The sequence below is a fragment of the Notothenia coriiceps genome, unplaced genomic scaffold (assembly GCF_000735185.1).
Source record: "Notothenia coriiceps isolate Sejong01 unplaced genomic scaffold, NC01 NC01_scaffold00025676, whole genome shotgun sequence".
Lineage (NCBI taxonomy): Eukaryota > Metazoa > Chordata > Actinopteri > Perciformes > Nototheniidae > Notothenia > Notothenia coriiceps.
In genome coordinates this window covers 13,533-26,524 of record NW_011358377.1, presented here as the reverse complement: position 1 = coordinate 26,524, position 12,992 = coordinate 13,533, and the positions used below count along the sequence as shown (strand labels likewise).

The following is a 12,992-nucleotide window of genomic DNA, read 5'->3' as shown; positions in this document are numbered from 1 at the left end:
ACGGATTTCCCATAACTGTACTAGGTTAGTTGCAATAATATTAAGTTTAATTAATTAATATTATTGCTTTCAACTAACCTAATACAGTTATGTGAAATCTGTTGACACAATACATTTATTTAAAGGCAATGGTTCAATTGTATACTATATATACTGTATACACTTTACAATGAACATTTGAGTTAGCAGAATAAATGATCAGACTCCTTGTGTCCCCAGAGGAAGAGGTTTGTTGTGGTCTGTCAAAGTGTCCAGAGACGGCAGGACAAACACCTAACCGGCCGCAGGAGGACCGCCGGGACCCCGACCCAGAAGCAGGGTCAGGGTCGGGACCGCAGCTCAGTGTGAGCGCTGAGCAGCAGACTCTCAGGGAACCAAACGTTCCCCCCCCACAGCTGGCCCTGCAGCGGTTCACTTACCCAGCGCTTCATATTTAAGGGAAAACTAAAGCCAGTGCAGGAAAACAATGTCACTTTGAGAAGGTTCTATATTGAAAGAAATGGAAAAGCACATTTTGGATTGCATTTATGTGTACCAAAATATCCCGTCACAGTGTGTTACAGCACATTGTAACTTTTCATGGTATTCAAATAAAAAATTAGACAAAGCCGTAGTGAATTTAGGGCATGTCCACTCTTCCACATAGAATTTATTCAAATGTCGGATTCATCTTTATTAAATACTACATTTTATTTGAATGAAGATAAAAGTGTGTGATTATGACATTTGCTTGAAAGTTGACTTTTATAAAGCTGTATGGAACAAGGCAATGTGCTTACTGAGGCAGCGCAGAGTTTCACCACAGCAATTTCATGTTGGTCCGATGAACAAAAGAGGTACGGGATGCAACAGCATCTGAAGGTTAAACATTGTTTCTGAATGGATTTGGATGAAAAGCACGAGGCACGGATCATCTCAGTAATTGTAGTAGAATGATTCAATGATCTATGTCTTCTTCAGTGTTTTGCACAATAGTGGTATTGTGTATAGTGTCTTAAGAATTGAATATGAAATAAGTTACATTACATGAATGCCTCATTGTGTTGTTCAAAAAACAATATGTGACTTCCTTGTTTCATAAACATTATATATATAGGCCTAATGTTTTTGATGTAAAAAGACAGTAACTATTTCTAAGGAAGATTGTAAAACTAAGAATAACAGTGGCATTTTCTTTTTCGAAATATTAGTCTAATCAAGTCCATTACATTTCTTTTCATTACACAACATTTAGCTGACGTTTTCATCCAAAGTGACTTCAAATAATTCCAATAAACCATAAAGGTTCAAACTTATTAGGGTTTTATATTTTTAACCTATATCATACACTGATATTTCCAGACTTTTATATGACTTAATAGGTGACATGAGAGTATGTGCTACCCCTTAAGTGATAAGGTCTCTTCAGTGTCCTTGGAGAACTTCAGGAATCTTTAATGGTATTTTATGAGAGTATGATACCTAAGCAGCTAAAGAAATGCCATTAAAGTCAGGTCAGTGTGTGGACCATAACGTCATCACAGGCACACAATAACTCACTTCCTCTGGGGATATTATTATTCTGTTCCAGAGTATTTTCTCTAGGATTTCAATCCAACTGCATACTTGAAGTATTTCCGAGTATGCTGTGGTCCCGGTGCTTTCTTATGCTAATGCAGGTCTGACATCAGCAGTGAGATCAAAGCAGGGCAGGGGGGGCTTCTTTAAAGCTGAGTCTGCCCCCACCCAGCCTCACTCTCTGTCTGCACTCACACACTCCGCGGCACCACTCCCGACACACACCATGCGTACCTGTCCGGACATATGCTACCCCCCTACACTGGATTTTACTCATGCATCAGACTGAAACTGTCCAAAGGATATTCCGAGCTGCTGAGACTTTGTTCCTGTCTGTTTTTGTTCCTTGCTGAGCGGCAGAAGGTGAGCTGAAACTGTTTGGCTGAAGTTCGTGTGTCTTTGCTCATGAGATAGAGTTAGAGTTTCATATCATGGAGTGATTACAAAGCTGATTGTTTGGCTGTGTATGAGTTATTTGCTGGGAAAATTGTGGGAAGATTTGTACATCGGAACAAAATTGTATCAAATCAAACTTTATTGTTTTTAAAATCATAAAAGTGTTCAGATTTCCCAACTTTTGCGCATGCTGCTCCTTAAGGCTGAGGTCTAAAGATAACATGTATTTCTTCATAAGCAGATTGGCAGGCAGCATTGTCACAGGTTATGATAGAAGCATCTGTCTCCGACCTTGTTAGTGAATCTGCACGAATGAGATCCTGCTCGGTGTACCGGGAGTCCTCCGCGCGCCCTGCGCTGCTTATCTCGGCTCGGTGAGGCACACACATCGCAGGGTGTGTTTGAGTGTGTGAGGCTATCAGCCTTTATCTTTCAGGGGAAACAGGAGCTCCCATTTAGCCCTCTTCGGCCAGATGTACATTTAAACAGTTAATCCACTTGAGGCCGTGATTTCTGTTAACAGATATCACGCAAAGCGGTGGAAAACGCTGTAAATACGCAGGAAATACTGTAATCCAAGGTATATGCATTCTTTTATCATTGTAGTTTACAGGTCAGAATCCTGTTGCTTGGAAAGGTGTTGGTCGAGTTTGAATAATTATTATCACAGTTTCGAACGCGTCTCCGCCAATCAGCGGAACTGGATCTCTGAAAGGTCGCTATCAGCAGTTTTAATGCTCTCAGTTTAAGCTCTCTTCAAAGAGATTTCTTATCAACAGCTCACTACCTTATCAGATAATGCCTCTGATGCGCTGACTGAAGGTTAGTGCGCGGATTACACTCCAGCTCAAATTCTTTACATTTGTCCATGTGAAACAGGGTCAACTTAATTACACTGACCAACGAGCTTATTTAGAGGAAAACACACTGTAGTGTTTCAGCCTCAAAGTAAAGCAGAAGTACTGGAGATTGTATCAAACAGGGCTGCCCAAAGTGGGGCCCGGGGGCCAAAGATGGCCTGCCAAATGTTCTTCTCAAAAACATTTTCAATTGATTAAAAAATATATAGGCTAATATAAATCAGTGTAAGTGTTTTGTGATGTAAAGTGTTCTTTAAATATGTTGGAACCCTATTAAAATTGATTTCTCACTAAATATGGCTGGTCGAGTGATACCGAAAGTTTGACGCCAGTGGTGTATGTTGGGTAATAAGTTACCCCTTGGTATGGAATATTCATTTAAACCTCATGCCCCAACAATGGGATATTAAATTCAACAATCACCTATGACTTTATTGCTGTATATTATAGAATTATGTGGCTACAAAACAACAGTCAATCATTTCCAACTCCCTGAGGAAAGTCAGCGCTGATTTACACAATCTGTAGCAAACATTTCCTACAGACCTCGTTCAGATTTCTTTGTCCTGAAAGTTTTTATTTGTCCTCGTGTAAAAGGAGCTGCAATACCACGGATGTTGTTAAAATGGTGTTTGCATGCTTACAAAAGTGTCAAAAAAGTATTTCTTGCAAAACACGACTATTCCACTTATTTCAATTTTTTTCCTTTAATTATTCCTTACTCATTGTGTGCGTAATGTTTGAGATTGCTGACGTAGAACTAAAATAACATTCCTTCATTCGATCTTTCTGCCACAGGATTTGATTTGGTAATAAATAACCATGTATGTCAGAGCTCACACACAGGCTTTCACAACGATTCTGTTTTTATTTTGCTCAGCAAATCTAGAAAGTATACTGGAAATGTTAGAACTGGCATGTTGTGACATTGCAAAGCCGTAATTAATGTTTTATTCTTTACAGGGTTTAGAGGAGGAGGTCGTGCCATGAGAGCTGACTTTTGAGTCTGAGTCAAGAAGCCCAGTAGCCCTTTGTGTGTCCTGTGTGAAGCGTCCCACCATGAGGAGCAGCTCTCATGTCCTGCCTCTCGGTGTGCTCACGGCTCTGCTGCTGTCTCAGGTCTGCTCGGGCATCAAATGGCTGTAAGTATTCCGAGGAGTGGCGCCGTCTCATTCTGCTTTTACATTCAAACAATCTCCAAACAGATGACGTAAGGTAGATATGCGATATATGTTCTTTTCTGCATGTTTTATGGAAGGGAGGGCCTGTGGCAGCTTTAAAATGGGCCCCAAAATTCCTCAGGTTGCTCGCGATGGAGGGAGTGGATAGGTTCTGTACATGTATCTGATAAAGGGGACATTAGATTGACAGTTCCTCAAATTATGAAGGGAAACCTTTTTGTTTTATTAACTCTATTGCGGCTTCAGTAAAAGGAGATGGTGTGGCTTCAAAATCTCGGATCACTTGTGCCCCTGCTGTATAGTAATAATAAGATAAGAGTGGAATAAGATGGAGATGACAGGCGTCATGGTGGCGCAGACAGCCCAGTGTGTGTAGTCTAGTTAGGCCTCAATCTGTGTAAAAATAGTGCGCTGCAGAGCCTAAATGTTGACACAAATGTTGATTTCTCCACGCTGTCTTTATGGTTAAAGTAAACAATAATTTCACCATATTTCTGGAAAGTCTGTCAAGTTACCAAGTTGCTATTTTTGTGTTGAAGTTATACATGTTATTGTTTGGTATTCCTATAAACCCTTTCGTTGTTTGCGTTTTCTGCTGCGTGTCTCTTTATCAGAGTTTCTATCCCTGAGCCTTATGTCTGAGCACTGTGAAAACACAATATCCACGGCCTCTTATCAGAGTGAGTGGTTGTAACGCTCACAGTGGGAAGACTTAAGCAGATGTACCCATGAGAGCAGGGATGGCATGTGCTAAATCTAAGCTCTTACAGTCCTGATAATGCACGGCGGTGCAATGCAAAACAGATGCGGCTGTAAACACCTGTGAGTGCCGGGTTACCCCCGGCCCACTGGAGTCACAGCTTATCATTGGGCACAGAGTGGCGGCCCCTTGGCCCCTAATGCAAAACAGGCCAAGGTGCAGGCGGCGCTGCCTGGTTCTCACGAACTCTCAACAGTTCAGAAAGGAGAGATCAGAGCGGACCTGCGGTCTCTCTGTTAAGTTAATACTTAATCAGTTTTAAATGTTTAACTCGAATGTGTGCACCCTTTAATAGTCTGTAAACATATGATTCATGTCAAACTGAGGCCACCGAGGGCAGTGCTTACTGTGGTGGAAAAAGCAAATATAGAAGGATCATAGTTTCTCATCAGACTGCTGATCTGATTTTCAGTTTTTTATATTTTGGGAATATCTATAGACATCTTCTGTGCTTTAACAAAAAGAAAAGCGCTGCGCCAAGAACGTGTCACTTATCGTTTCTTTTGGGATTTACACGTGATAAGATGGTTCTCCGCCAAAATATTTCCCCTCCTGAAATATTATCTGTTTCAAGTGTTTGATCGGATGTTTCTCATAGGCTTGAAATGTGTGTGAAATTGCTATCACACAACTGTAACTGAAACGTACAGTTTCCCATAATCGTGATTCTTTTATCGTGATGAAACAAAAAAAGTGAGCTCCCTGTCATGTGTTGTATAATGCATACTGACCCACAGCTCCTCTTTGTGCTCAGGTCGATATCACACGCCCCTGCATCTCTCCACATCAACCAGACCCAGCACTGTAAGCTGCTGCCGGGCATGGTGTCCTCCCAGGCCCAGCTGTGTCGCGGCAACCTGGAGCTCATGCAGACCATCGTCACCGCCGCACGGGAGGTCAAGAAGACGTGTCAGAAGACGTTTTCTGACATGCGCTGGAACTGCTCCTCCATTGACATCCCAATCGATGCCCAGAAGTATCGGCCAGACCTCGAACGAGGTATGATCATTCACCGTTTGGAATGACAGCGCAGACATTGTTATTTCCAAAGGTTTTACCCACAGGAGTAATTCCTGACATTCATTGAATAACCGATCTGAGCTCATGAAGCATTAATTGAGTTCTGTTTACAGTAACTTGTGAAATGACCCTCGGGCCTCTAGTGGTGTCGGCCCTCAGACGCTGAACTAGATGTATCTGTATGCTAATGCAGGTTAATACATGCTTTTTGAATGAAGAATGATGTCCTTCGCAAAGAGGATCTCAGGTTTTAAGATGATATGTGGCCTCGTCTTTCAACTTTTAGACTGCCGGATGAATTATTCAATTTCCTGGCCGGCCTTTACCAGAGACATGGACTCAACTGTTATTTGAGAAGACATACAAAACGTGTATATTCTGTATGATATCAAATTGGCTTATTTCTGTAATCTGAAGCATTATCCGACTGCACGCCTGTTTGCGTTGCAGTCTGACTTCAGGCTGCTTCTTTTGCCAAAAAGTCAGCCGGAGACAGTTTCTGGGTTAGGGTTAGTGGGTGTGCAGCGCTCTCAGAAGGGACATGGCTGCCATTTGCCAAATGAAAAGTCTGAACAGGAAATGGCTCATCTCTGTGTAGCGGGGGCTTGGTTTGAATGGTAACCAACATCAGTCAAAGCTGACCCTTATACACTTAAAGTATTTTAACAATCGATACATTGTTCAAAGAAATGTTGTAAAGCAATAAAGACAAATATTCACTAGCTCAGTAAATTATAAGAATTTGCTCTTTCTTTTTGGTAGCAAACCTAATATAACTAAATAACTGCTAGTGACCTCTGACTATAATTTGTGTGTTAGCATTCAACAAAAAAAGATCTATGAATAACTTTGATGTCACTCTCAGTTTGCAGGATGGGGCTTATTTTTGTACAGATATAAAATGTGTGTTTCTGTCCTGCCCTCAGGAACCAGAGAGGCTGCGTTTGTGTACGCGCTGTCCGCAGCCACCATCAGCCACACCATAGCGCGGGCATGCACCACTGGAGACCTGCGGCAGTGCACGTGTGGGCCCATCCCCGCACAGATCCCAGAGCCCGGCTACCGCTGGGGGGGGTGCGCTGACAACCTGCACTATGGTCTGATCATGGGCTCAAAGTTCTCTGACGCGCCCATGAAGATGAAGCGTGCCGGCTCCCACGCCAACAAACTGATGCACCTCCACAACAGCGAAGTCGGGAGACAGGTTAGCAATGTGGCAAAATGTGTAACCCTCAAATGTCTTTGAACAAAACGCATAATTCTCATGAAATCTAAAATTAGAAAGACAAACAGTTTCAAAGGAAATCAATGAATAGAGGACTTTCTGAACCTTATAAGCATGGAAGGAGCTGTCTCCCTCTTTAGGGGATATGATGAGGTTATTCCTGGACTCTTATAAATAATGAGAGTCCAGTCTCTTTGTAATAAAAGGCAATATTCACTCTGGGATTCAATATTGACACCAGGGCTAGGCATTGTGAGTTTAATATAGATCATTAAATAAATTAATAACAATATAATAATATTTATGTTTTGTTAAATGATATGTTTTTTTGAGTTTTCTGGGACCATGGACTGATGCAAAACCATATGCATGCAGGTGTTCCTGTGGCTACACAAAATAAATGAACACTGTAATTCCATACCCACCCTACTTCTATATTTCTTCCTGATTTGATTTGTGTGAATGTGGATCCCTAGATGAAGCTCTGTCTCACCTCCTCAGGCCCTGCGAGACGCGCTGGTGATGAAGTGTAAATGTCACGGGGTGTCCGGCTCCTGCTCCATCAGGACCTGCTGGAGGGGTCTGCAGGACCTGAGGGAGATCGCCATGGACCTGAAGATCAAGTACTTGTCTGCCACCAAAGTGGTTCACCGGCCCCTGGGAACCCGCAAGCAGCTGGTCCCCAAAGACATCGACATCCGGCCGGTGAGGGACAACGAGCTGGTGTACCTGCAGAGCTCCTCAGACTTCTGCACTCAGAGCGAGAAACTGGGCTCTATCGGCACGCAGGACAGGTGAGACATCAGCGTGTGGAGCGTTGGGAGGGTTGCTTAAAAACGATTACGGTTCAAATGACTAATAACCTGTAAACAAGTTTAATCAGTACACACAATAAAGAAGGAATGTAACCTGTTCCCCTTACTTTTGGCTGACATCAATATCAAATTAAATGCAATCAACGCAATAGAAAATAAATATCATACATATCAAGCAGACATTTTACGACTGGCTCCAAAGCCACAACATAATGAGAATGAAAACTATTTTAATTCAAAGTAAATTCAGGCAGTATTCCTACCTATACTGAGTAGTGGACAACAAAATAGCTTACATAAAACAGAGATTTTGGTTTCCTTTTCTCCATCGTAAAATGATTGTGAAATTTCCAGCCACTAAAAGTTTAACTCCGGACTTGTTTCACTCGGTGTGAGAAAAGTTGTGAGCATGTATTGTTATTTTAAAACGAATTGCAACATTGTAGTCCGGCCAGGATTCCCCATGTTTACATTTTTGTTATAACAGTAGTCAGACTTTTTGGTTTTATGTAACTCTAAGTAAATAAAGTTAGTTCGGTTTTTGCATCCTGATTATGCAACATGTAATCCCCCGGCCTGATTGGTGTGACTGTGAGAGAAAGAGAGTGATAGTTCTCTGGTGTTAGGTTTATTAGCACGACTTGTATCAGTCACATACCCATAAAGCTGACTATAGGAGACTACCGATCCTGAATGTCATCCAGGATGTTGACTCTGTGAAGTGGCATCCTGCCTGGTGGCCCGCAGAGTTTCAGGCTGGCTGATAAAGGCAGCGGCCCTGAGAGCGCTCCGTCTGCAGCCTGTCTGAGCATGTGTGAGGGAAAAGGCACTGAGTCGTTGTCCCGCTATCTAATGACTAATGGCGTTATTCTTAGGACTGAGTGCACTCGAGCTGATATCGATTGGAGAGGGCCACACAAAAGGGGAAATGGTCGGCTGCAGATAAAGGTTTATTTACACCGTTCAGCTCTGGTGTTTGAGTTGGGACAGTGTTGCGTGCCGCTGGTTGGAGCTCTGTGAGAAGTTAGTGGGCAGAAGGGAGCCCACATGTCTGAGGGTCTGACTCAGGCGCAGATCTGGAATATGGCACAATTTTCCATAACTATTTTGCAAGGAATGACAGGTCGTGTCCCTGGCTGGCCCGCACTGATCATCTGTTTGCTTAACCGGAATCTCTCAGAATAAAGTGTTGCACACCCACATGTATTTTAGTATGCCACCTACTAGTCGAGTAAGAAAGCTCCACTAAATTATGCATATATTGTAAATGTCATGAATCATATGACTGTCATATCAACTGTCCCTCAGCCATAGGCCACACTACAGATAACCAGAAGACATGTACCATGTCAAGAACACTCACAGTGTGTGTGCAGCCTGATAAAGCAGCAGCCACACACAGACTGCGACATTGTGCTCCTGCCAAATCATGAGGCACCCGCTTTGCTGCTGTGATTACGTGAACGTGTGACACTGATGTAAGAGTGAGTGTACGTGCCTGGACACCAATTATTACTGCTGCCAACAAGGTGATGTTTTCATTTTGGTTTGTTGGCTGTTTGTCAGCAGGAGTAGGGGAAACGCACAGGCCCAACTTTCATGAAACCTGGTAGATGGTCCATGGACCAAGGAAGAACGCATTCAATGTTGGTATGGTTCTGAATCATGGTGCCCACAAACATAATTTCCCCTTATTGTAAACAGCCTTATAGGGAAGGTCCGCGCTCTCTGGCCCTTATAGTTACCATACATGTCTAGACCGATCGTATCAAGGGATTCTTAAACTTCCCCTTGAGGAGAGGTTCATCAGTTTTCAACTTGAATTGACCTCTCTTCTATACGTTGTTAGCTGTGGCGCATGCACAGGACCCGAGAGCGGGACATACAACGAGAGAATCTGGGACAGCCAGAGTTAATCTTAGCAGCCGTTCCTAATAGATATAATGTGATCACTGGTAAGAAAAGTGTCACGGCCCTGGGAAGAGACCTGCTATTGAAGCCTGTGCTGTGGTCTTGAATTACATTACCTAAAGCAGCAGATGTGAGCTGCGGAATGAACAGTCCTGTGCTCTTTCTCCACTTACAGCACATCAGTGATATAACGCGATCACGCTCCTGACAAAACATAACTGTGTGGGCTCTCTTTCCAGCTCCCACCGATGACCTGTCTTACACTCTTAGTGAGGCCTGTCCCTGTCCCTCCTCCTCCTCCTTCTCCTCCACTCCCGCAGCAGTGTCTCCCTCCCCATGCTGGTCATTAACACTCTGCCATCATAAAACAATGCAGAAAGAAAGGGAGGGCAGCGCCGTGTATTCAGTGTGATTTATGGCGGGGCTATTCTCCGCTCATTCAAAATGCTTTAGGCTTCTGAAAGGGGACGCTCCCAAGAATCCACTCCCCAAAAGGGTCGAGGCACACGGGACGGTCAAGCACTTTTAAAGGACTATTGTGTGCTCTGTGCAAAATCATTCAGAAAGAAGCTGTAAACGTATTGTCTTAGGTCTGAAACCAAACTGAAAATAGAATGTAACCTCCTTTTTCTCCTCTTGTTGAAGCTAAAACATTATATAAGATAAGATAATACTTTATGATCCCAAAATGGGAAAGGTTTTCGTCACAGCAGCATGCATTGTTTTACAAAGACATTGCACATCATTTGAAAAATAAAAAGGAAAGAAAATAAACAAACATCAAATAGAAACATCTCAAAAAATAAAATTAAACAGAAAACATATATATATATAAAAGTAAGATATATACCAGTTGACCCTGAAAGATATAAATCTGTAGACTGTCAGACAAATAAACACTATGAAGTGCCAAATTACAGCTAACACAATTTAAAAGCAAGATATTATTTACATTAAGTGTGCAAGGTATGGCATATCAATTAAATATAAATGTAAAGTGTGAAGAAAAGTCCAGTTATCAAAAGAGGAGCAGTGAGTTCTCTGCCAGCTGATTGGTTAAACAGAGTTATCGCAGTAGGAATGATTTCCTGTCCCGCTCTGTGTAACAGCGCAGCTATCATTTCTAACTTAACATGTTCCCTCTTTGTCTATGCTCATTTCAGACAGTGCAACAAGACGTCCCTGGGCAGTGACAGCTGTGACCTGATGTGCTGCGGCCGTGGCTACAACCCGTACACGGAGAAGCTGGTGGAGCGCTGCCACTGCAAGTACCACTGGTGCTGCTACGTCACCTGCAAGAAGTGCGAGCGCATCGTGGAGAGATACGTCTGCAAATGAGTGCCGGCAGCACCGAGGCTCAAGATGAACCAAAGCACTACAATACCAAGAAGCTTACTTTTGTCTTAAGCTTTAGCATGTGTATCTCAACAAGAAGTGGTCTCTTCTTGTGTCAGTATCATTTTTGTATCGAATCTCCAAAGTGCCAACTGGGCTTCTAAGCTTTCTGCTTCACAAACCTGGACGTGGCTGCAGTGCCAGTTTAAGTGAAGACCGCCGTCCTCCTGGGTATTTCCTTTTTCTTGTTAATGATTATGAGTCCCCCTGAGAGGGATGTTGAAAGTCTCTATTTTATTATATATCTAATAAAAAGAAATAATATTGGATTTTATGCTGGAGGAGAGGGATTTTCTTCTCCCTTCACTAAACAGAATTGTTTGGCTTCACTCCACGGAAAGGGTCTAAACTCTAAAGGATCCGCAGGGTACTTTTCTTTAGGTACTATTACAACTGTTTTCCTCCGCAGCAATGGACAATAGGGGGAAAAGGAACACAAAGGGAACTTCAAGTACTTTCAATCATGGAACATTTTTGTGGTTGTTGTTTTGGACTCTCACCATGCGTCCTGTGTGGATCTTCACGTGCCTGCATCCCTGTGGATTGAGAGAAGAGCATTACGGGCTTTGTGAAATGGTGCCTTATCTCTTTATGTCTCACATGCAGTTCAAAATATATTCTATTTTTCAGAGCATATGAGCTGAACTCATGGATTTTGTAAACCACTTTTGTGTGGATGTACATACTGTTATTTTGTATACTGAAATAAAGAAAGAAGTATTTATAAAATAATGAAATGCTCTTTACTATTGTTACACGTTACTGGAATGTTTTTATTTTTTCTGTGCGCTGCACCTTTAATGATGTACTGCGTCGCAGATTTTTGGCAAAGAGAAATCCATAATTACCAAGGATAATTATTCTAAGCTAAGCAACATTTCCTGTAATTCCCTGAAAATCCAAGGATTATAGAATAAGACTTTAGCAGAAATGATAACACATTGTGATTGTAATTCAGCTCAGCACAGTGAGTAATGCGTTGCAGGCAGCATTCAGTCTATTGGGATCTCTGTCTGAATCACACACATCCTGGGAAAGTGTTTGTTTGGACATTCCACCTCCTCACAAAAGGCCATTGCAGAGGGATTTTGTCACTCCTATCACGGCTTTACCAGTCAAACACTCATCTGTCTGAGAGCCAATGGACAAACAGCAAATTAAAAAACAAATAACCTAATTCATTTTGAACATAAAGCCAGACTGCAGGCAGGCAGGCGGAGGGCGCAGACTTGGCGCTGCTCGGCTGAGATACTGCCCTCTACTCAGCCGTGTGTTGGTTAAAGTGGTTCTCATGATTTTACACTGACAGAAATAGCTGTGTACGATGTAGGGCCCATGCTGTGAGCTCACATGATCCAAGCAGCACCGGCCTGCACGAGCCTAACCCTGACCCTGTCTAGTGGACTCACAGAAACTGCCAAAACAACCCTGAGGGGAAATAATCACCACGGATTTAGATTTGAGTGACAATTTTATGATGCTGGACCTGTTTTCACCTCGGTTCATTTACTTTTATTTTAGGATTGGTTAAGTGAATAAGTCACTTCTATATCAGATAATGGGGAGAAATATGACTCTGGATCCAAACCCAGAGTCTTTAGTCCACTAGAGACGATGCATGGTAACAGCTTGACCCAGTGGAGGGCTGGACAATGAACTCCAGAAGACTTAAGCTCCTTACACACCAAGCCGATTTTAGGCATCGATAGATGTCGGGCCGTCGATGAGCGTCGTGTCGCCCTACTCAGATTGGTGTGTACTGCACCGTCGTGTCTTTTCGGCCGTGCCGACACTTTCCGCCACCGATTCGACATGTTGAATCGGTAGGCTGTCGGCCAAAGCTTAAATCTCTAAAGCTTATGTTAACCACAT

General features: G+C 42.7%; 1 protein-coding gene across 1 annotated transcript; it reads left to right on the top strand.

The window, feature by feature from the left end:
• The first annotated feature begins 1,743 nt into the window (after nt 1–1,743).
• wnt11 (wingless-type MMTV integration site family, member 11) lies at nt 1,744–11,850 on the top strand. Its single transcript, XM_010783713.1, has 6 exons — nt 1,744–1,920; nt 3,777–3,955; nt 5,509–5,753; nt 6,701–6,978; nt 7,501–7,793; nt 10,889–11,850. Exons 2-6 carry the CDS (start codon nt 3,873–3,875, stop codon nt 11,061–11,063), a joined length of 1,074 nt encoding a protein of 357 aa, XP_010782015.1. The 5' UTR covers nt 1,744–1,920; nt 3,777–3,872; the 3' UTR covers nt 11,064–11,850.
• Nucleotides 11,851–12,992: the final 1,142 nt, after the last annotated feature.

Excerpts from the sequence above, each read along its gene's own strand:
- wnt11 (XM_010783713.1), top strand. The coding sequence starts at position 3,873 with ATGAGGAGCAGCTCTCATGTCCTGCCTCTCGGTGTGCTCACGGCTCTG. Across the intron at positions 3,956-5,508 it reads TGCTCGGGCATCAAATGGCT|GTCGATATCACACGCCCCTG; the intron begins GTAAGTATTCCG and ends CTTTGTGCTCAG. Across the intron at positions 7,794-10,888 it reads TCTATCGGCACGCAGGACAG|ACAGTGCAACAAGACGTCCC; the intron begins GTGAGACATCAG and ends TGCTCATTTCAG.